The sequence below is a fragment of the Watersipora subatra genome, chromosome 2 (genome assembly GCF_963576615.1).
Source record: "Watersipora subatra chromosome 2, tzWatSuba1.1, whole genome shotgun sequence".
Taxonomy (NCBI): domain Eukaryota; kingdom Metazoa; phylum Bryozoa; class Gymnolaemata; order Cheilostomatida; family Watersiporidae; genus Watersipora; species Watersipora subatra.
In genome coordinates this window covers 41,325,425-41,351,198 of record NC_088709.1, presented here as the reverse complement: position 1 = coordinate 41,351,198, position 25,774 = coordinate 41,325,425, and the positions used below count along the sequence as shown (strand labels likewise).

General features: G+C 35.3%; 1 protein-coding gene across 2 annotated transcripts in view; it reads left to right on the top strand.

Annotated features, from left to right (window-relative positions):
* The window catches only part of LOC137387678 (protein Abitram-like), a 65,452-nt gene that overhangs the window by 28,874 nt on the left and 10,804 nt on the right, over positions 1-25,774 (top strand). Inside the window, exons 6-7 of one of the 2 annotated variants that reach the window (XR_010977938.1) lie at positions 4,636-4,707; positions 10,299-10,411. Coding sequence is in view for 1 of the 2 variants with exons in the window: in XM_068074165.1 (XP_067930266.1) it covers positions 4,636-4,691 (56 nt within the window). In the remaining variant the exon portion in view is untranslated. Of the gene's footprint in view, positions 1-4,635; positions 4,708-10,298; positions 10,541-25,774 lie in introns of those variants that run through there. The other variant, XM_068074165.1, reaches the window with a different exon arrangement.

Sequence of the window (25,774 nt, the reverse complement as noted above, 5' to 3'; positions counted from 1 at the left end):
TCTTGCTTAGCAGCAAGTGCTCAATCCCATTTAGCATCAACTGAAATATAGAAAATATTGAAAATGTCCCATTTGAGCCATTTTGGAAATAGATTCTAACCTATAGCGATCTCGTGATGGCGGCGATTAACTGTTCGTTTTTTAGCTTTTAAGAGCTTGTAATCACATTTCTACATATTTTGTACCTACAACACAACAGGGTAAGACATAGTGAATCTTTTGATACCAAATAACTGTAATGTGAATTTTGTTGCAAGTCAACCTTTAAACAAGCATATGGTACTGCAGTGTGATCTTTGCATACTTTTTTGATCGTCTGTTTGCGCTTGAAGAAATCATCCCAAGAGCGACCAAGAATAAAACTATATTGATTCAATAGTCTTGTGTTATGAACTGAAGTACTTATACAGTCAAACTCGGATAACTCGCGCTCGGAGAGCTCGAACACATGGTCAACTCGAATAAATTTGTTTGGCCCGTTCCCATACTGATAAACTGCTTTAGATAACTCGACCTTAACATGGTTAACTCGGACAGTTTTTTTCCCAACGGCTACCGAGGCGGTTGTTATAACTTTAGCATATCACTTCATTCCAAGCCATAGAGATAAACATCAACTTTTAGTAGTTCTAAGGTCTTGTTATTACTGTCATCGGCAAAATATTTTCGTTAACGACTTTTCTAAAGGTTTGCAAAAAATCGAATTTCACCAAACATACACTTTGTGATAGCCCTTTGAAAGCAAGGAAAAGCAAGGAAAAGAGATAACATTGGATAAACTTAAAGTTGTTTTATGATTAAAATGGCCAAAAGTGATCTTGATTTTTTTTCTGAGCGTTTTAACTACGTTTTAACCATGTGTTCGAGCTATCCATGGGCGAGTTATCCATGTTTGACTGTATTTTCTTTTGAGCATTTCAACAACGATCAAGTTTTGTCAATTTTAACCTGAGAACGTCCGGGCAGTCACATCACCTCAAACAACAAACAAATCTCAAGTGATAGAAAAATATTTATGTTCTAATAAAAAAATTTTCAACTTTATATAAACTTTTATTTTAACCTTTAACTTGCAACAAGCAATTTATGCTTTTAATTTATATATAATTTGTATATGTAAATATATCTACTAATAAATACATGGACTTGTGACAGTGCTCTGATAACTTGAACGCTCTGATAACTCGAGCACTTCCGCTGGAAGTGGAAGTTTGAGTTATCCGAGTTTCACTGTGTCATCAAAAAGTAAAAGATGCAATCGTGAGCAACTGTGCTCATCTACAGTGTACATCGTGTTATAAGTAGAATAGTCACTAGGGTTGCCTGGTGGCAATGTGCAAGATGTGCCGCGTGTGGCCTTCGGCAATGTTATCTAGGTGGTCAATCTTGTATTTTTTGTTCGCTGAGCCGAGACTACTCTCTAGGTTATTAAGGAATAGCCTTGCTCAGGTCGAATACTTGCTGTCGTTTGTGGTGTATTCATTTCCTTGTCTCTAGCTTCTGAACCGGCTGGACAAGATGAGTGTTCTAAAACATGGCTGTCTGCCAAGTCGTTCTTTGAGGGATCATGAAAACAATATTAACTGCTTACGAGGTTGATCCTTGGGTTACTCATGGCGCAAAATTTCTAGAATTCATTTAGTGTTCAGGTTTATGTCATATTTATACTGGTCGTCTAGTTGTCTTTGCTGGTGCCCGGTTTATACAATATTCAAATAAGGGTTTTTATCCCCGTTTTCTGTTGAATAATGGGATTGCTTGGGTGGTAACAGAATGTTGCTGGCTGCTACTGTTTTCAATTTCAACTCCCAGTATGCTCGCTTGTACATAACTAGGCTAGGCTTCGTGTTGTGAAGACACCGAACTGTATAGTTGTAAGCTGGATAAAATATTTCTACAAGAATACACCGAAATTCATTGTATTTAGTATTTGTTTGTATTTGATTTTGTTTAAATTATGCTGCTAAATAAAAATTGTTATTATTAAAAAAGGAACGATTCGTAGCCAGAGTGTCCGAACAATAAAAACCAACGATAGCGCAATCTAAGCAGTTGCATCGTATGTACTATGTTGAATTGCACTGGTACATTTATTGTGTGTCGTTATACGTTTCTTAGACTAAACTATTTGCCAAAGCTCCTAGAATCGTGCTCGCTAATAATTTGTTTAGCTAATTAAAAGCATTTCCGTTGACGATTTCTGTGTGCATGCACAGCTCGGACAATTCTGCGAATTTTCGGGCGAATAATTCTGTGTTTTCCATTCATTTCGTGATTTCGGTCAGAACCAACGAAAAAACTGTTACATGTGGCCGTACCTTTACTGTGCGATCAGTATTTCAGTGGACATGCTGGATGTTGCTGGTTCATACAGGCGCCTTATTAAAACAGATGAGCATTTCTACACCAGGGATGTTAAGCCGCACTGTAGGATTGCTCACATAAAGATAAGCGTGACTAAAATGTGCAAAATGTTTATAATGGAATAGCTTGCGCAGCATTTTCTCGCTCATCAATCGCAAGTACCGTTTCCATTTGTCGCAAGCATAAAACATTTGGTTAACTTGGCGAGTAACAAGATTCGCTTAACTTACAGTTTTTTTCGTTTCCATTTTGCTGGCGCAAACTTGCAAATTAACTGCCCCATTAGAACCTAGTGGATGCCTCGAGTACTTTGGGCATGAAAATGGTAGCTATGCATTCTCAAGTTGTGATTAGGAAATCCCGAGGGCTTTGTGCTTGCATTTAAACAATAGAGCTGTCATTTTATCTTAGAATTAGAAAGACTACCTAGTTCATTCATCAGCCATTAGCTGAGACTCACTAATGAACTACTGAATTAGTTTGCATAAATTTTTATCATTCATTTAATGGTTGTATTTCAAAGATTAATCTGTTTTATGTGTCTTTCTAGTTTGAGGTTTCCAATAGCCTCTGGTGAAGGAGTCAGCCTAAGAGATCTTCACCTCCTCTTTTTCACTCATAACAACTCCTCTTCTTCTCGTATACATGTATATCATATATTATGTCATATTCTTCTTGGCACCTCTCAAATTCATTTGTAATAAAAATTTAGAAAAGGATTTTGGTGCCTGTGGAGTTGTGTACTCTAGTTCTACTCTGGTCATTAATTCTTAATCTATGTAAGTTTTAATACGCTTTCGTTCTGTTAGGAGTTGTCCCCCATCTTAGAGTATAAATATTATGTTGCTAAACAATGGGTAACTTGATATGAATGCATGGTAAAGCATCGTAATTACAAAAATAGGCATGTAAAATTATGTTACATGTTTTCCAAATCATGTTTACCAACTCGGAATGCCATGTATCTTAAGGGCTGTGCTTCATGATAACAGTGGTTGAAGATACAGGCATTTTTCTGACAAAACTCTGAATTTCTCGCAATAGTAGAAACATCTACCCAAAAAAATGGTTCTATTTTCTCAGCACTGGTAGTCTCTATTAATAACACTCTTTAATATTTATTATTTTACGTAATTACCACACACTCTTACATCATAGTCAATTCAGGGATAATCAACAGTCTCTTGTACCTAAATGAATATTAGTCTCCGATAATAATAATAATCCGATAATAAGCGTAAAGGTCTTTCATCTCCGGTAATGAGTTCTTTTAGAGTGATATATAACCACTTATTCGGGCCGTCGAGCTGTCATGTGATTAAATCGTCCCTCTAGGGTTAATTAGTGAGAGACTTAGACCAAGGGCTAATAAAGCTAGCCTAGTTATTTAATGGGTCTTGTGAACGCAGATACCGTGCTATCGTTTTAACTGATCAACTATTACCATTGATTCTATCTTTACCTCTACACTGCAATTCTACATGTTTGAAATCCTTACAGCCTTGTCTTTCTTTTGATGATATGGTTTTTCCTGCTACAGTGGACCCCGAGTTATAGTATCCCCGGAGTCGTATAGCCTCACAGAGTCCCACGACCAATGGGAGCCTATATGGAGCTCGCTCATTTCCAAACAAACAGGCCACGACTACTATTTTATATATAAGTTATAATGGAGAGGCCACAGCATTAACCAACAAAAATTACTCCCATTGACAGTCGCTTCAAAATTGATTGTTTTATCATACACCATTTGAAAGAGAACAAAATTCTCTACAAAAAGCTACTAATACATTTTTTGTAAAAACGTCAAGTAAATGCAAAAAAGAGCGGTATCGAGAGCGAGGTAAGAATATTCCATTAGAGATCAATAGGTCAATCGGGTTTGTTTAGAATCAAAAGTTTTTGTTTCCGGTTTTGGTTGCGAGACTTTGTAAAGCTATATGACTCTGCCGGTATCCCTGTCTTACGGTTTTTTCTCCTTATGTTATGGAACGCAAAGTTTTTCCGGTCCCCTCATGGAATACAACATCAACAAATATGTATCTTAAAACGTCGCGAGAGCCACCAAGAGGCGGCCCAACAAGAACCGTTTCGTATGCTCGTATTTCATGGCAAAGTTTTCTCAGACTTTCTCGTATCTCATATTTCTCGTATCTCGTAGGGACTCTCAAATGTTGAGATTTGACTGTAATTATCTACTATTAAGCTTTGCGTTGCTTGTATAAGGTTGACTCAATTTTTGCATTTAGTTTATGTTGTTGCTGTTTTTAGAAGATTATGAAAAGACAATCTTAGCAGATGCTAGTAAAGAGGAGGAAGAACTCTAGCGATCGAAAGAAATAGGTATGTGATCTCCATAGCTCTTTGTAGCGTTTACTTGTAATGGAACAACTGTTGAGATTTTACGCATTGAAGCATTTTATTGCACACTGAATCCATCTGAAAGCTAGAGTTCCTTTAGACCACAAAAAGGTATTAGTCAATGAAATCGGGAAAACCGATGCGCTGTTCCAAAGGTCAATGCCCTGACACATGAGTAGGGGTGAAGCTCTTGAGTTGTCTTCCTTGGCAAAGATCTGGTTCAAACGTTACTTAATAGACTTTCTTATGTTTGACATGCCTCTTCAACATGAAGTTAAAATACACAGTCTCTAGATGCTTATTATTATAAGGGCGGTCGCATCTAGATAGCTCTACAATAAAAGTAATTACTGCAATGTACCGCAATACATGTAACCATGGCAATGAACTGCAATACAAATAACCACTGCAATACAAATAACACCACAATGCAAATAACTGCTGTAATACATTACAATACAAATAACTACTGCAATACATTACAATACGAATAACCACTGCAATACATTACAATACAAATAAACACTACAATGTATTACAATACAAATAACCACTGCAAAACATTACAATACAAATAACCACTGTATGTCACTGGAATACCCTAGGTACGCAGTCAACTCCAGGATCTGCAACTCAATTCAATTTAGCATAATAAGCTATTTATAGACATATTATGTCTTCTATTAGGTCTCAGGTCCCATATTTAGGGTAAATTCAATTGTCTTTTCTCGACTATTCATTTGAGATGTCCTTTGTACTAGAGCTGGTGTACTTTTGTACTAGAGATGATGTCCTTTCTATTAGAGCTGGTGTACTTTTGCACTTGGCCTAGTTATTGCCATCATACATATTATTATTGTGTTATTATTGGCAGCGTATCCTGCTGCGGTTTTCAAGTCTCTTGAAAATCCTCCAGCATTTTCAAGACTCTTATCAATCTCAGGTGCCTTAGAACATTAAGAGTACAGTGGCATGAGTTTTAGAAACTTCAAACTATAACATACAAGCTTTACCTTGAAACTCTAAATTTGAATTTGCCTTCTCTGCCTCTAACACTTTCCAGTGCTGCCTGTAAGACATTACATGGTTGTCCATATAGGAAACATTAGAAAGATTAGAGTTTTTGTTAAATGCGTATGGTTTTTTATCAGTTTTATCATTCAATGTTCATCTGTTATTGCACTGTCATTGCATTTAAGATTTACTGCTCTCCTAAAAGTAAGTCTTGACTTGACACAGCTAAGTCTTTAATAGGCCCATTACTTAACACAGCAAAGTTTTTAAAAAGTGTTTGAGTTGTGGAACGAATTAAATGAAGTACAATATATTCTTACAGGAATATTTGCTCCAACATATGATGGTTTTAACATAAGAAGTTGATCTCTGAGCCATTTAACTTGGTAACTAGAGGCTGACTTGATAAACAATAGACGTTGGTGTTGAAAGTTCATATCTGCTGTTTTGACTGCATCTAAAACATAGTCATAACATTTAGAATAACAATGCCATCGTGTATCGCCTGTCTAAATTCAAATTTGATAGGTCAGCTCGAAATTCCTTTGCCCTTTCATTGCGTATTACGAAATTCGTAACAGAAAGGTGTGTAGCTATTACCGTTAGACCTTTATTTGAACGTCATGGCGCTCTATTTGCCAACCCTTCCCCTATAGTGGCGCTTTATTAGAGGTGATGGTCAAATAAAGGTTGGTGTTGTATTTCTTGAATATCTGCTCAGAATTTTACAAGGATAAAGTTAACAATTTGGTTCGCGAAGCAAACACCAATTATATTTTGCATTCTCTATTGGGCAGAGTGAAATTAACCCTGCTGACATTTGTTAACTTACCTCTAACTTCTCGTAGATCTCTAAATAAATATGCATTGGGAAGCTGGGAAATAACTTTACCAGTTGATATCTATTACCTGTTACCTCTGATGATCTTAAAGCCTGCGTTGCAATTTGTCAGAGATTTCAATTTTATATTCCAATCTAAGTTTGAAAGCATATGTTTTTATAATTATATTTAACATTGTTGCAGAAAAGCTCATTGCACCTATTGATATGTTTGTTACAGATTTCAGCCAAAACTAGCTTTTATATGCTGTCGAAGAGGAGTTATGAGAGTCGATCTATTGAAAGCCGAGTTTAGATAACGACAATGTTATGCTATGAATCAATTCTATCAAATAATACCCTACAGGATGAAAATATTTGTTGGTCATAAAAATTCGCGATTTCGCGAACAGTCAATTCCGCGAATTATTAAATTCCGTGAATAATTAGTTCAATTTTTAATCACAAGAGAGAATAACTACTGCATCAAATTGAAAACTAGTCGCTAGCCTAGTTTTTAATATAAATACTAAACGAAATTGAGTTCCAAAACATTTTTAAAATCATTGCCTGAGCTTTGAGCTAACACCATTGTCAATGCATCACATTTATTTACAAAATTATTCAAGGTTGTCACAAGATGTGCAGAATGGCGTCATCGCAAAAATAGCCGCTAGGCAGAAGTACTAAACGTAGCCGAGTTCCAAAACTTCTTTAAAATCATCGCCAGGCTTCGAGCTTTATTGCTATTGCGTCAAACTTTACAAAATTATTCAAGGTTTTCACAAGTTATTCGGCATGGCTTCAGTATCGTAAAAAAGCTCTCCTAGTCTTTTTACATTAAAATCAACTCCATCAATCTCTAATACCGAAGTTGAGGACGATCATGATTCTGATCTGGCCATTATGGTATGTATTTGATTTGCAGTGCAGATACGTTTTTCCATAATCAACTGCATTAGTTAATTCTTTTGTTTAAAAACTGATCGCTTTCATTAAATATTTCAGCTATTGTTTTTGTACTTCCTTAACACTCGTTAATATTTTTCTTTTTTGTGTTTACTGCAGATTGCGAATGAAACAACCTACTCCGATTACGAAAACTAGAGACAAGTAGTAATATTCATCAAGGCAGGAATATTGGCAGAGAAGCAACCAGTCAACCTAGACCCCTTTATCGACAACAATTTCTTGATATCGCTGCAGCAAACATGATTAAATTATATATTTTATTTCATGTATAGATATATTAAAATCTATTACAAACTTGAGTGTACAAATAAAATACTTCAAATACAAATAAAATTTTACAAACGATGAATGGAGTAAATATAAACAGTTTAATCCATATGGCGGTTGTCTAGCAATAAAATTAAACTGGTACACTTGATATGTGCATACTAGAGGTAATGGTGCTTTCTGACTAGTTATTTTGGTAATAGCAGCTCTGTCGCTGTCTCTGTCTTGGGTAAATGTTGAAGGCGATTCTCTCGCTACTACATTGCTGGTAAGGAAGTTATCATCAGAACTCTTCTCGTGGCTTACTATTGCAAAGTTCTGCCGGTTGGCCAAAGATTTGTGCTCGTAAAGGCGTTTTTGTTCCTTTTTTAAAAACAGATATATTCTCCTCGTAAGTAGCTGCGGTCACTTCAACCTCAATTTCCAGACCTCCCTGAATGATTGGTGATCTTCTAAGAATGACATCTACCACCCTAGCAATCATTGTGCTTCCGTGTATGATGAAAAATCTCTCTCTCACACTAAAACAAATAATGAAGCGGTCGGATGGAAAAAATAAGTTTTGCGTTTACCGAAGAACTAAAGTAAAATTCAACTAATTTAGTAAATGTGAAAAACTCATTACTTACCACAAGTTGTTGGCTTATCAAATGCCTCCAAAGCGATGAATATTCGTGAAAACCTCTGAACGCAGCAAAAATTGTTTACCATAGCTTAGCACGATCGCTTCGCAGTTGTAAGCTAAATAGGTATAAACCAGAACACGCGGTGTGCGCATGCGTAAGAATAACTCTATTACTAGCCGCAATAGAGTTAACTTTTCCTAGAGAGTGGCAGTTTTCAGCCGCGAATAAATTCATCCGCGAATATGGATGAAAAGACAATTTTCGCGAAATATAGCTCCGCGAATATATTCATCCTGTACGGTATACTATAAATCTGCAAATTTATAAGCTATATAGTAATAATCTATTAAATACTACCAATATATGGTCAAGAACAAGTGACAAAAACAAACCATATTTATAACACATATGGAAACAAAAATTAACATTTGTGAAACAAAAATATTTGCATTGTTTGCTCGGCCAGTTGCATTCTGATTGTTGATGTCGTGTGGACCTATTTTATCTTCTAGCTGTTCAATACCTTCAACAATATCTTCTGACCTCAAATCTTTTTTTGCACTGCTGAACTAGTCAATATTAGCGGCTGAGCAGTTTTTTTAGCAGAGCAAAACTTATGCGTTGCCATTTAGAATGTATTTTTTGCGCACATAAAAAGAAACTTTTATCCACATGGAAGCGTTTTTATCCACGTGCTTGCTAAGCAGAACTTTTAACCTCGAAACTGTAGTGCAGATTCTATCGTAATTGCTAATCCGTTTTTCACGTGCGTCGAAGTATCACGTCCAGCGTTAACCAAGGAATTATTATTAGCCGGACATTTATTAATTATTTTTATGGTTTACGGTTTTTATGCTTTCAAAGTTTTTATGAAAAAACTGCAAAGCTTTGGAGTTAGTAAACGGACTTTGATACGAACAAAAACTACAAAGTAATCATATTTTTTGTTGATGTAACAAAGTCATTATCAACACCATTTTATGGACACCTTTCTACTGAGCACCACTCGCCATTATGGATTCGTAAAGATCAAAGAATGTCAAAGCGGTGGTCAAATAGAGGTGGCGTTCAAGTAAATAGCGGTGGTCTATTTGTCAACTTTTCTCCTATACTGTTGCCCAAATGAGTTGTCAGTTGTGCCTTGATTCCTTGAAGGAATCTCTGTAGATTCGTATTGTTAGTCTGCTAGGTAAGCTGTTGAAATACTTGGAAAATTTCGATTTAGTTAGATTTTTACCCGAGCTCAGATATATTGCAAACGAAAATCGAATTTTATTTGCGGTAAAGTTTGTGCCAAAAACTCAAGCATTGTTATTATATAAACTATTAGTTGCTTTCACTTTAGACTGACAAATTTTGCAACCTGCTTTCCTCAAAATACTTGTCAATCGCAAGTAGTGCTTCAAAAATTAGTAATATCTCTAAATTTATGTCGATTACTCTGTGTTTTTACATAAGGTTATTGAAGAGGCCAGCTGCACACCGCTCGACCTTATTTGTTGACTTCTTCTTTTCCTGTTGCGTTTTAAAAAACGCAACAGGAAAAACGCATTGCGCACGGTCAAAGCATATGTCTGCATATGAAGCAACAAGAAATGCAAGGCCTATGACAAGCTTAAGTGTGACACTGTTGGTCGCTAAGGACGTTTTTATGTCAAAAAGATGTCACATCGCGCGGGTCTTTCGCTTCCAAACAGCGATACTGAAACATGACAGAATTAGAGCGGCACGACTGTTTCAACGATGACATTGCATAGTCAGGGTGACTATGCAATGTCATCGTAATGGGTGTTGTTTTTTGCTTTTGCTGTATGTAAACCTAGAATTCATCTTGTATGTCATTGCTAGACTAAAGTTTATTGTTACCGCTGTAGATGAGAGCACGCTGAATGACTTGACCTTCCGCGCTTCACCAGGAGTTTGTGAAGAACTGGAAGAGCTGTGTTGATGACGAGACATGGCATTGCGCCGGGAGCGTAAAGTCCAGGTCATTTCCTGTTTAACCTATATTTGTTGGTTATTTTAATACGTAAAATATCTGTACTTTGTCTTCACGGTTGCGTGACTAGCTGTCCGTATTGTTGGTATTTTGTTGATGTTGGCTAATTAGCCTTGTCGGCTTTCTCTTGTAAATATACTTGTTTTATCAGAAGAGTGAATGTAAGGGTGATTCAAAATTTGTGGTTTTTTGCTGACGGATGTTTGACAAATTCCTCGTGGCTTTATCTTTAATTTATTGTTTTCATTGTGTTAATTGTTTGGATTCTAAAACCAGCCAATCGTCTTCTCTTTCAACAACCATTTACGCTAGTTATTAGGGTTCAATTACCGGCAGCCTAGTTCGGCCGTCGGCCGTAGCAACATAACAGGATGTCTGGCCGTTTGTGGCTTGCCGATAAGCATTGTTTGAGTTTAAATTCATATTCTGTACATATTTTACTACAAAGATTTGTACAAGGATGTACAAAAATTGTACAGAGTATTTGAATTTTGTACAAAGGTTCACAAGCATAGCATTTTTCGTTAGCAGACAAGCCTAAAATAAGGTAGTTGGACTTTGGTTCATCTCTCCAAGAATGTATCCATCCTCATTCTTTTCCTAGAGCATCCTTCCAGTGACGCCGCAATCTTTCATTATTCAAATATAAACAAATTCAGTCAGGCAAGTAAATATTCAGAAAACTAAACTTTCTCCTCGACACGCCATCTGCCAAATATCTTTCCAGACTTGTACTTTGTTCCTGTTTCAACCTTGCTCTCACGCGTTCCTATTAATAGCGTTATTATAAAGAACGCTTAATGAGTACCTGCTCACTGACATGTGATCTAGTCAATATTCTAAGTAGAGCCACAATTTAATTTTAATAGAGCTACATGTATGTGAATGGCATAGAGTTATTCTTGCCATAAATATAAGGCATTGTGGTTGGTAAGCTGTTGAAATTATAATGGCATTGCTTTTGACTACCCGAAATCCGGTCTTTCGATGGTAAGAACAAACGAAAACTAAAAATGTTGTCTTCGACAAAACTGCCTTATAAATCAAATAGCAACGATACACATTGCGCTACCTACAAGAACTGCAGAAATTAAAGCCAATCTTAAGATACGAGTTAAACTCGCATCTTATGGTGTCACTGTACTCCCTTTTTGGCTCCTGAAGTTCGACACGCTCCTAGAACATTCCAGAATAGTTTTTGTCACTATAGCGCTTTCGGATTTTATAAGCATGCCTCAAAACAATCTGAAAAAAGCGGTTGACGACATCATTCAGATACTGCGTGTTGACAAAATACAAAAGTAATTTATTTATTTATGTATATTTTAATAACTTTGAAGAGCAATGCGAGCAGGTGCTGTAGCGAATCATTACTCGAATGATATCACCTGACTGGAAACCCCAGATTGGAGTGGATTTATTACTATTGCTCTAGCTACTAGCTTTCAGTTTTAACCTCTGCTATAAAAATAATTGAAATGTCATCTGATTCCTCTCTTGTGCTAAGCGTGTGTTTATATTGTTAAATTCATCGTCTGCTATTTCAGTGAGTTATAAATGTTCATAAATTCTGTCATGTGTTTTATTACAATCATGAACAATTTCTTCAACCCTTTTGCAGGCATAAGCGACATTATTGTCGCTTCGCGATACTGACACCAATGGGCAGAGCGACTATTATGTCACCACACGAACATTTTTTATAAATTGATTTCTGGTTAGACTATTGCCTTATTTTATTTAATTCTTTTACTAATAGTAAACTAAAGTATATTGGTTTCTGTTAGCAACCAAAAAATTGGCTGTTTTGAGAAGAAAAAAAGGATCGCTTTGCAATACTAAACTAACGAAAAACACGAAATAAAAACGTATTTGAATAAAATGGAGAATTTTGTTTGTAGCTTGTTTATGCTTCTGTTACTGCTTTCTGAATATTTCCCCAGAGTGCAACAACTTTCCTTTACTGTCATGGCGTCCTCCAAAGGCTATAGGCAAAGCTATAAAGGAACAACAATAATAAGCACATGATGTCAAGACGGCGGTGTAGGCCTCTGCAAGGGCAAATGCATCCAAAATTACTATAGCTAGAGAAACACTTATATAAAAATTTGATTTATAAATGTTTATTTGTATTTACCTGTATAATAAAAACATAATACGCTTATACAATATCATAAATAAAAGTGTATCAATGATTTTTTTTAAATCAATTTGTAAAAAATTAATCTGCCCAGGGGGTCTCAAATAGCCCAAAAAACGTGCCTGCGAAAGGGTTAAAATATTACATCTTTCACGACACCAAAATATTGCAATAGAGTTGAATAGTCTCCAATTTCTAAATATAGAATAACTCTGCGTTGAGTCGCTAGTCATATCTCACATGAAAAATCATTACCTCCAAAATAAGGTACCTCCTTCCAAGGTGCAACCATTGTACCACAAGTAGGCCAATGCATTTTCTGTGATGACCATGACCCGGGTGCATATGGTATCTGAAAGCAGAATTTGTGGTGTTGCCCAGTCTGGCGCGTGCTCTAGCAATCTATGGAACAACAAACCTAGTTGATAGTCTGCGCTTGTCTATGCAATTAAATTGTCATACGTAAATGTTTATATCGCTAGCATAACATGGTGTCAGACAGACTCCTCACTATTATCTTTCAATTTCATCATACAACAGTTTTAACTCATTCGCTACCGTAAGCCGATGTATCGGCTTTCGCGGTAATACAAGTACAGACTGCAAGCTGATGTATCGGCTTATCAATAGGGTTTCGCCTTTCTTTTCATTACGAGGCCTACACATTAGCTAGACCAATCAAATTTTGTCTCCAATGAAACAACCATGTTGTCAATCACGTGCATCCAATTGAAAATCTTTTTGCTAAGTAATTCCATTTCAAATCATTTTTCAAGACCGGAAAACCCAAATCGCTATCGTCATTGCAATTTGACCGCGTTTTTTACCGCATTCTTTCAATGCAAAGAAAGTGTCAAAAATTTTGGAAGAGTGGGATTCACAAAACCATTTTATATCTTGTAGAGAATTTTTTTTTTGGAATATATAATTTTGTTTGAATAAGATGCATTTTACACTAAATCAATATCTGCATTAATTCGATTCTCGAGATAATGCGTAAATACTTGCGGTTTATTGATTTTTTTTAAACCCGTTTGAATTAATTCAGGCAGAATAATCGTTCGGGCAGAATTTAATGTGGTAGTGAAAGAGTTGAAGATTCGCTAGTTGACTATAAATTGTACGTTCGTCTGTACATCTGTGTATCCATCCGAAATCTTGTACTCAGTTGTTTTTCAAAACAGATTTTAACATGTAGATGTCTTTACTGCCTTAGTTGGTTTGTTATTAAAAAAATCTACCAAAAATAGATCATAATAATACATTGTTTGTTTACTTAATGCTTTTTAATTCTTTATTCATATGTGGTTCATTTTGTTTTATAAATACCGTTGACAACTCTACTACTGTAGATATCATTCTTATATCGGTAATAGTCGCCAAAAATAAGGTTAGACTTTGACAAACAGAGTTAGTCTGTTCAGACATTGGCTTCCCGTGTCGAACCGATATATGTTTGAGTAAATAGTTTTGTAAACATACATCCCCATATATATATGCCTAAATTTTTTGAAACGAGGAAAAACTTAATGTTAGTTTAAACTATTTAAACTCCACCTTTAACCCTTTGGCTGGGTTAAAGCCCCATAAAAACAGCTGAAAGTCGCGTAATTTATTTTTGAAAATTCAATAAAATCAGTATTTTATAAGTTTTCACTTAGTAGAGTGGAGCATAAAATTTTTTGAACTTAATATTTAGTCCGTTGGAATTGAGTCGAGCTATTCAAAAGTACCTGTCAATGCAGCTCTGATTACACTTCATAAATCCATCATTCAGAGAAGATTTCAGCACAGATGATAATAGGGCTATAATGTATTCAATATGTTTTGCAAATCATGTTTTGCTTTGCCTTCAACAATATTATTTTACTAGAAATTCCCCTGTCATACAGCCCACGACCAAAGTGATATTGGAAAAAAGAAAGGGTACTGATGGTTGAGAAATGCAATATTAGCAGTCAAATGGTACTGCAGCGCAATAGGATAACTGCAATGGTAGCTGTAATGTACTGGGTGTGAGTGTTATTATATACAACAAACAGCAATAATGAAAGGAAAAGATTATATGTTTATATTTTTCCCCCTGCAATAGGAGAAATGCAATATTGGCCAATATTAGAAGTAAAATGCACTGATATTATTAGAATAACCAATATTATTAATATAGTAATACAGTAATAATAGAAAACCAATGCACAATTTTGTTTACATTTCAAAACGTCATAGCTAACAATATCAAAAAGTTGTGATATTTATATAGATTTTTAGAAAATTTATTTAACCCTAGGCAGGCGAAACGACCAAATTATCGTTTACCGGTTGCGTGGGGCAACGACATTTATGTCTATTTCGGTAGACGTTTATAAAGCTGTTGCATAGTAACGTTAAACAAAGGATATGCACACTAGTAAGTTTTAAATATCATCAACAAGATATCAGTCGATGATTTACAATATGAAACGATTATCTTAGAGGCTTTGCTTTGTGCTAAAAGCTAAACAAATCGCGCCTCCTTAGAAAAGAATAAAATTTGGAAAAACTAGTCAACATCGGCTCGACTTTCAAAACGGTAAAATAAAAGATTATTTGATCCTGCGATCATTAGTGATTTTTTGTCTGATCAGAATAAAAATAATTCAAATGATAGAAGTGATGTAAACTTTTTGGACTTTTAATATACTTGGAATATACAGAGTAAAACGATCGTTATGGTGGCTCGCACTGCTACGTTATAGCGTTTGACTCTACCGAAAAAAAATGCTTCCAAGCATTTCATACAGGGACAATTGCACATAGTTGTATTTTTTAGTAGTAGATATGTGAATGAATGTTTATGTACAAAAAATTTTGTTCATAGAAATAAATTTAAGATTTGAGCTATGCCTGTTCATAAAATATCGATTTTCTTGAATTTTCGTAAATAAATTACATGGTTGTTTTTTGGGGGCTTATACCTGGTCAAAGGGTTAACAAAACTATTTAAAAAAAATAATAACAGTAACATATTGCCCACCATCGATGTTGTTAGTGTGACTATAACACTTCAATAGTCATCCAAACTTATAATTAAATATTGTAATAATCTCATAAGAATCGTTAGAAAAAAATATCATCGTCATTTCCTTTACTTTCACTGCTTTGGACATCAGTTAGAATACCAAAGTACTCAAAAGTGTCCAAAATGTCAGTTACTTTGAAATCGGCAAAAAAGAAACGATTATATTTCAGTACCGCTACGTTAATTACAGAAACCTTCGGCAATTCGACAATGCTATAGACTGGTGAAATGTGCCCGTTAATTTTTCGTGAAATGCGCACGACTTAATGGTTATATTCTCTGTCGCTCGGCGTTTCGTTTGCCGGTTTTAACTTTTATTAAACCAAGCCTTTCAAGCATTTTATGACGATTTTCGGCCAAATAAATCTGTCTATTTGTGTATAATCTGATCAGATGGGTAAGTTTTAAGAGACTGTCGACAATTTACAAAGACTTGGTAACATATTTAAATAGGCTTATATGTGTTTTGTATCGTTATTATACTTTAACGGCTCTACAAAACGATGGTTAAATTTGTTGATGAGATTTCGAAACAAGGGTTTGCGACGTTGTTGATGAATAATTTTCGTAAGTTGTGTGCACATGCATTTATCATAAAAACTTTCAAACTTCGCTCCGCTCCTTTGGTCGTGGGATTATATAATTTCTACAAACCAAAAGATTTTCATCGCAGCACAAAGTTTTTATTAAAAACATCCATCCAAGGTGTGGCCATTCACATAGTTTCAGCTCATATAATAGGACAAATTAATCTACTGCAGCAAATTCAAACAAAACATATAGTTTGTGCATCCCACATTCGTGTCTCTCTTTCCAATTTATGGCAGTCTCCAGACCGACGCGACTGCTCCGCTAGTGAACCTATAAACATAAACATCCTGCAACATTAAAACAAATGTAATAAATGTCATTCATATATATATATATATATATATATATATATATATATATATATATCTATAGTAGATGTCGTTCTAACGCTTATCTACTGTAAATTTTAACTATAAATCTAATTTACTAGCTAAAATTGCCAAAGAAAATGCTATAGCTAGGTGAAATGATAAAAAGTTGTAAAACGATTAAAAAGTTTTGCAATGATGATTCGTAATAGCAAAAAGTTATAATTTTACTTATTAGTAGATGTATTCATGAGTACTAAAATTATGGCCTTATTCAAACACATATATCTCTGGACAGGGTTAGTCTACAAAGACAAAAATGACATCAAAATTGTAGTTATGTTTTAGCCTTTTATTGGATTAATTTCATTAAATCGACCTTTTTGATGCAACCACATCTTTAAGTGCAGTTAAATATATGTAGCATTGAGACAACTATGTAAAAGTCAATCATTATTTTTGGTTATGTTTATATACACATATACATGTACTTACATTGGGCAGTCCATAATCGTTTTTATAAAAAAAAATTTCTACATATGAGGGAACAGAATAAATAAAAAATAGTATTGACATTTGGTGCCATAAGCGTAAAGACTATCGAAACTAGTTTAGAAAATCAAAAACTGGTTATTTCAACATCATTCAAGCATGTAAAGGAGAATCACATCCATTTGTACTGATTTGCTAAACCGCAAGTTATAAGAAACTAGCCAAATTACCGGCGTTGCACGAGTATTAAAAACCGCTTATAAACAGTGGCAGGTATTGTAGTTGCCAATTTGAGTTGGCTAATTCGAGTAGGCTAGTGTCCGTATTGCTAAACTTAGCAATAAGAACCGTGAGAGCAAGGGTTAGTGATGTTATGCCTAATGCGGAGTCGCTATGCATCTTTTAACCCAGGTAATGTCTCATATCGTCCATTGAATTGCATTGCATCTTGTGCAGCTTAACCAGTTAGCTTGTCGCCTTGTGAGTGGGAGGTGTCGAGATCAAACCATCAGCGTTACTGATTTTTCATTGCTCGATTTTAATGGCTATAGCTGGACAGATGAAGACAAGCTGTGAGCTTTATATATATAGGTTTAGGACATCATATGTTGAAAATTATTTACAAATATTTACTCAAATTTTACGATGTTTGTTGAACAAGTCATTAGTCGAGGTTTGATTATAGTAAAAATAACAATGTTAATTTATCATGATAGAACACGAGCTAAGGCATACCAGTCCGCATTGTTAAACATTTGGGGTAAGAACTCTTTCTACATCATTCACATGATTGGCTTGAAGATGAGCTTGCTCAAAAATTTAATAGATTTTGTCAGAAAGTATCGGTATTTTTCTATCATTTATGATTGTTTTTTGATGTTTGAGGTGATCTGAATGCCAGGGTGTTTTAAGATTAAAATCAACAAAACTGGATCACGGTTAAAATGCTCTGAGGACTGAGAAGAAAAATACGTTTAAATGGAGTTGCTATAGTTGATATCAGCTATTACTTTCAAGCTGCAGAGTTATGCGTTTCTATTCTGTCAACGTCGTTGCAGCTATAGACATCATAATCACACTTTCACTTGATACCATTGTTTTGTCGATTTCAATCTTGAAGCATTCCGGCAGTCGGATCACCTCAAACATCAAAAACGGTCGCAAATGATAGAAAAATACTGATACTTTCTGATGGATTTTACTAAAATTTTGTGTAAGTTAGTTATGAAACTTTATATGGTTATTAAACCAGCATTGTTCAGGCTGGCCCCGTTACAAGTCCATGGTCAAGCCAGTAATTATGAACACGCTACAAATTGTTAACCTCTAGTGGGAAGGTCAGAGCTACTCTAGGTAGTAAATATTAGATGTGGCAGTTCTATGGAACTGACTGATATGAGTACACGCGAGTACTCAGAAGTTTTTGCAGCATTCATACACTGAACCTAGTGATACCCGTAGCCTGTGGATCAGCTATTAGGTCTTTTGAAGTTCTGCAAGTATTCAACGGAAATGAGGCTATAAAAATGTCTGGAGCTTTTTAAAAAGCTGGTTGGTTTGCTCCATTGGTTTCCTGTTCCACGAGATTTGCACAATGTTATCAAATATATAAACAAACCTTTTATTACAAACGAAGTGCTCTAGGATAATAGCACTGGAAAACATAATAGTTAATCATGGTACTGTAGCCATAGTGCAATAATTTAATCGGAAATAAAATATACTGCAGGCCTATTATTTATTGTATCATCTGACGCAATATTATTTTACAAAAAACTTCACTATTATATGAATCATGTTCGTCTGTCTGTCCACAGCCACGCTAAGAGCGTTTGGAAAGAAGATTGCATCGCATGGGATTTGAACCCAGATTATCGGAATTCCAGCCAAGCGCATAAACCATCTGCAGCGTTCCAGCACCTTTCTACATGTCAGAATAATTATGCACAGACTTATTACACTTGGCACTCTCTCACTGTTCCCAAGACTGTCAGCGCACTACGTAGTACATATAATGCATGAATAAGTAGTTGGTATTTGGCTATAAAGCTATAGGGTATAGCTTTATAGTCCAAGTTAGCTACATGTATATAGCTAACAAATATAGGCTATCAAGCTATATTTATGTTCAAACGTAGTTCTATGACAAAATATAAATAAGTTGGGCATTCACAAACTAAGATGAGGTAGTTACATCCTCCTCATTGGGTCATGTAGTAACAGTAAATCTCCTGTGTCACTTGCTATGAGAGTAGCAGGCGCTCAAAGGGTTCTTGATGTAAAACTAACTGCTGATAGACTGGGATACAATAGGAGCGGTAGTTACCGAAGGTAAGTTATGAAGCTTATAATCTTCAAAGTTCAACCGACAGAATATTTAGGCTCCCGTGTTTTTCGATGAATAATATTTGTGCAGATTTGTCTGATTAATGACACATAGTGTCAAACAAGATGGATTGGATTATTAACAGCAAACATGTTTTTCAGTCCGACCTGGGCAGCAAAAAGAGCTCTCAGACAAATATTTTCTTCGCATCCATCTGTTGTTTGTCTAAATGTGAAAATTTTACAATAGGTCTTGGAAATTCATATCGATTGATAGAATTTTACTCTTCATAACTCCAAGTGGTATGTTACATATTTTAGACTCAATTATAAATAATCTCAAAACTAAATTTAATTTATTTCAGGGAAAACATAAAACAGCAAGAGTTTTTAAAGCTCTCAAGTTGCTTAAAGCTCTTTGTTAAGCAGTTAAGTTTGTTATTTCTGTTTGAACAGAGAGGCCTAATAAGGTACATATTTGACAACGACGAGAACTCAAATAAGTTCCTCAAATACATGTTGCCCAATGCAAAAGTTGTAAAGCAACTCGTGTGTGTTTTGGAATTATCTTTCCATTTCCCTGTACTCTTGTCCAACTATAGAGACCGGCTGTGGCTGATTGGTCTAGAACGCCCGACTTACAAACCCCATGTTGGGGTTCAACTCTCAAGAAAGGCTGCTGGAGAAAACAAAAATGATATCCTACCTTAAATTGCCTTTGCAACTGAGCATGTCTCCAATCGTCGAGGTTCTCTTGTCACTGGGCTCAGACATGTCCAGCCAAGATCACAGAGCCATTGTGTAACAATACTTTTAAAAACACTGGCAGCCTCTGCCTGCAGTAAGCTATGAAGACATCATTCTCTATCTTCAAGCGATTGCTCATACACACCCTATAAAGCCATGATTGATTGCGGTTGGTGCTCACAGTTGCTTCAAGTTGGAGCTATGACGGGCACTCAAGTCGTGTACTTAGTGGAGAAGGTCAGTCAGTTTTTTTGGCATACTCAGTATGCAAGAGTCGAAAACATTTCATTGATATATTTTGTTTATAAAAAAAGTAATGAAGTAGTCTGCAAAACATAGTATCGAGTTTGTCATTATTTCGGGATTTTTTTTAAAGGTTTTTTTGGAACTTTTTTAAGTGGAGGTTTTTTGTTTAACGTTGATAGATGGACCTCTCAGGAGAGCTTGATTGTTGTTTGCCACCGAGCATTTATTGGCTATCTGTGTACCACCCCATGTGATGAACGAATAACCACATACACCGCTAGCTATTCTGTAATTTATTAGGCATGTTCGTCAGCAATCATAGGCGAGGTTTTGTTTATAATCAGCATATTGCAAATTTCAATAGTATGTTATTGCAACAGAAAGCATTATTGCTAAGAAGGTATACTGACTTTCCACTATACCATAACTTTTGAAATCGTTACTATAATAAGAGCCGTTTACGCCCTGTGTGATGAATTTTTTTGTAAACCTTCATTTGTGGCTTTGAACAGACCGACAAGAATGTTTTCAGACAGACACCATTTCAGAATGTTTTTAGGTTTTTCTAAAACTTTCAGAAAACATGGGTATAAAAATCTGCCTCAATTGGTAAAGTTCTTGCTATTTTCTTTTTAAACAATGTCAGTTGGAACCGGTTTCTGTGTTGCAAATGGGCTGCTAGGATGTAGGTAGCCTAATATACTAGTTTATTCCTAAGTTGCTCATAAATAAACAACTAGGTCACATCGAGAAGGATTCCCTTTAGACTAATCCGGTCTAAAATTAGCTCGAATCATACAGCTGATATAGAACCTTCCGGAAAAATTTTGGTTCTAGAATTGTGAGCATACTGTCAAATATTTCAAATGATTCGCAATTGTTTTTCGTTTGCTCAAAATACAGTAAATCGAAAATAGGGGTGTCGAAATGTGTGCAATGTGTAATAATACTGGTGTTGCTCTAAAAATAACTTTGTCGATGTAAATACATTAAAAACATCAAATATTTGTTTGGAAATGCTGTCATCATTCCTGCACGTTTGTTAACACGACCATTGAAACATACCTCAATTGCTCTTCTAATATTGAGGCTCTCGTAATATTTGCTTTGTAGGAGTGAGTTAACCCCCAAAGCGTATGTACTATAGTAGTGGGGGTCAAACCTGATACGTCTTGTACCAACAAGCCTTTAAACCCCAACGTGCTTCTGAGTAATGTAGCCGCACACAATTGGCTAATATGTTCCTATGGTTACAGCAAAACATGTTTGTATTGTTCAGATATCTCTATGCTAATATAGAGGTGTCAAGGTATAAATAGCATAGCTTTGAGGCCTAGTTAATAATTGAATAGAAAAGAATTAGCCCCATACACCTATGTATCTCTTTTCGTTGAATACCCTCAACTGGAACTCCTATGGGAAATCCGTGACAAACAATTTAAAGAAATAATCACAGATATATCTGCATATATTCAGAGAAGACCGGGTTCAACCAAAAAATGAAAACTTCTTGCTTATTGTCATTTCAGAACCAAATTAGGTACACCAGCTAATATACCGCTCACCTTTTTTACCCAGTTTTATTATGTTTTGGTTGTTTCCTGTTACTGGTTTGCAATGTCAGCGGCTTTTATTTGAGGCCATTTCCACTTAAAACTATTAATAATCAGTTTTTACATTCCTTTTGTTTTAAATTCAAATGGAATTACATTTTATGGTCACAGAAAAAAGAACAACCTAGATAAAAACACCTCGTCTCTGACCTATATTACCATCGTATCTGTAGGCTTGCTTACAAACTGTACTATACCAATTGTTCTCGCCCTAACCCACCCACCCTTACTCTACTCCTAAATCCTCTCTCAGTCTACTACTTCCAGCATCTACTTGAGCATCTAGACATCTTCAACCATCAGACCAAGCCTCAGCTGCCTGCTGATATCCGGGGGGGGGGGGGGAAACATCAATCTGTTTAGAACGGTCTTGAAGCAGCATCTGCTGTCGAGACTGTTAGGCTGTCATATTTTCTTCCTTTAAACTTGAGTGATTTTTCATCAATGTGAGCTCACTGCCTCCCAACTAGGCTCTGCATCTCTATTAGCCAAGCTATTGTTCACATGGAGCCTTCATCAATGAGTTTATGGTGTATTTCTTAGCCATGGTCTTAATGAGAAAATAAAATTCAATTCTGAAAAATTTAATTCATCAGTTATCAATGTAAACAAGATATCTTCAACAAGCATAAACATTTTAGAAAAGAAAACTTCATTTCTAGCTTTGAATCGAAGTTAGAAATGAAGTTTAGCAATCTTTCACAGCTTTGCAGTTTTACTAATATTTTAGCTTGCAAGCGAGCTAAGAACAATCCATCTTTAGAACAGATGAACATACGTGTAGATGAAATACAGTGTATCTGTGTGTATGATCGGCAGCTTTACTTTGGGGTACCAATTCGACTATTCACTGCTTGCATTAAGTAATAAAGGAGAAATGTTTGACCAAATATTGATAAGCTATAGTTGGTCCATTGAACAAAACAAACCACATTGAGGACACCAGTTGACCTGATATAAACCTACAATTATATTCCATTCACCGTGGTACTTCTGTTAAGATGTTTAGTTTTGTATTTATACCTTTAGCTTACGAGTGGCAGACAGTAAAATGCAGTCAATAAATTTTTTAATTTAACAACTGCTGTTCTGATAATTTACATATTTTATACATATTATTGTATCTATATAGAAATCTCAAGTTTGTCATCTGCCGTCGTCGCCGTCTCTCATTACCTGTCTGTCCAACTATGACTTTTATAACCTAGAAATTAAAAGCTCACTTCGTGCTGGATTTGAACTCACGAAGCCAGGTATTTAACTAATTACTATAACGCTGGCTGTGCCGTGTGAGTTCGTCATGTGTAGTAAGTATGCGAACAATTATTCTTAGATGCGAAAAGGTGGTAGCGTGCTTGGCTAGGGATCTGGAATACATTAGTTCAATTCTTGTGAAGTCCTATCTTTTTCCTAACTTATTGTGGCTTAATACGGACTTACTATTCAGTGTTATATATTAATTTATATAAATTTGCTAAGTAGAGCTACTTTACTATCGAACACTTTATGCTGACTTTTAGCCTATACTTTATTGTATTAATTTATATATATATTATTGTATTATAGTATAGTGTAATGTGTAATATGGAGAGTACTTAGCTGTTGGTTAATGACTTAGCTGGTCATTAGCCTACAGCTAAATATTCTCCATATTACACATTACACTATATTATAATATACCTACCATAATTCACTCTGCGTATTGAGCGCTTTTTTTTTATTATTCTTTATGAAACTAGCTATTCTAGAAATAATAAATGTATATAAATATTATTTATATATAAATGATTAATTTATATGTAAATGTATATTTATTTATATATATTTACATATATATTCATTTACATATATATTTATTTACATATATAATCATTTACATAGTACAGTATAATATAAAGGGCACTTACCTGTTAGTCACTACAAATTTGGTTCCAGCATATACAGATTGGCTCTCAAAAAATATATATAATTAATATATATGTTTGTTGATGTATATTATATTTATATATATATACAGAATAACTGAAATGTATTTTCCTAAGATGGATTCGAACTACAATCAGATTCTTTTAAGAAACATATAATATCTTGAATCTATTTAGTAAAATCTGTCTTAATTATTTTATACTTGGCTCAATACTTCGTATATCAAGTTTTTTTGTTTTTCGTGCAAAAACACACAAAAGTACTAAAACAACAGGTTTCTATAAGTAAAGTTCTACAAGGTAACACGAAGCTGTGTAAGTCATATATTAAAAAATTCGAATGGGTGGTGATTGTAGGCACAGGTTTTGACTTTATTCATTTATCAGTGTAACGATTATCTCGCACAAAAAGTTTGTGTTACAGTGTTTGTGCTCAACAGTGACAACCGTCTACAGGTGCTTAACAATGGCAAAATTATAGTTCATGTCGAAGTGGCTGTACAGGTGCTTTGGTATTAAAGTTGTTTGTAGGTTTGAAATGCAGAAATGAAGAATCAGTACAGAATTGTTTTGTCTCAGCTTGAAAATGGCTTATAAACACTGGTCCAGTGATAAGCATTGTGTCGATAAGCAAGACACTCTCACTCTTGAGGAGGTAAATTTGGCAAAATTCTTATGGAAAGGTCGAGCCAACCTTGAAATTTGGCTAGTCAGGGTAGTTTATTGTTCTACATTTATTTGAAGATTAGGTATTCATAAATCACAGATTTTGTTGATCAGTTGCTAGGTAGCTGAAACAACAGGAAGTACTTGAAATGTAGAACGTAAAAGTAAATAGCGCATGATTTCAGTTAGGTAAAGAAAGGTTGTAGGAATAGCTATCTATATTTATAAGTACAATTTAGGGAGATATATACAAAGTTGATGTTTAGTACCGATTCAGGCACTACAGTGTTGTGTTTGACTCAGTTTGACCATTTTCTTTCTCACATGTACCTTTTTGGGCGAAGCAGATCAGCCCATGTCATATGGAAAGGTCTTTTCTAAACTTCTGGAGTGAGCTGTCATTTGGCTTGACACAGAGACGGCATACTATTGGAGTCAGTGTGTGGGAAAAGTGGTGAGTGTTACCACTCTTCGTTATATAAGGCAGTTTTGGTGATGACCCTATCCCATTTTCATTTGTGATCACGATTCAAAGAGTATATTGTTGGGATTCCAACAATCTGATTCTTGTATCTGAGCTACATTACTATGACAAAGACAAGCGAAACATCAACTCACAGATCATTCTATTTATAAACGGATTAGCTCCACTGTCTGTCCTGCACATGACTTGGTGAAAATAAATTGGTTGCTACCTTCTCGTAAGATGTCCTTGTTAGAGGCAGTGGATCTGTTGTTATGATACCGAAGTTACCTTGTGAAATTGGTACATGTTGCTATTTGTTTAGAAAGCTTGCGCGTCATTTTTGTCTCAATGGCTAATTATGCACTTACTGAACGCATCTACTTTGTTTGCGAAAGTTGCCATAATCTTTTTATAACAAGACCCGTTTCCGTTCATCCGTTTTTCCGAAGCCATGCTAAGAACGTTTATCTCAAACAGGTAAAAAAAAAGATTACCTGACACGGGTATCAAACTTTGTCATTTTGTTTTGCAGCTAGGCATGCTACCGACTGCACTACTCATTCACCTTGCCAAAACAAAGAATAATTATGCATATAGTTATTACACCTGGCAGACTCATAGGACTGCCAGCATACGAGTCTTTACTATAATAAGAGCTGTGTCAATCTATCTGTTCAAAGCCGTTGCTGTAGGTTAGGAAAAAGACTTCATCCTACTGAATTTGAACTCATGACATTAAGCTCTGCCACTGGCATACCACCCGTGTTAATCAAA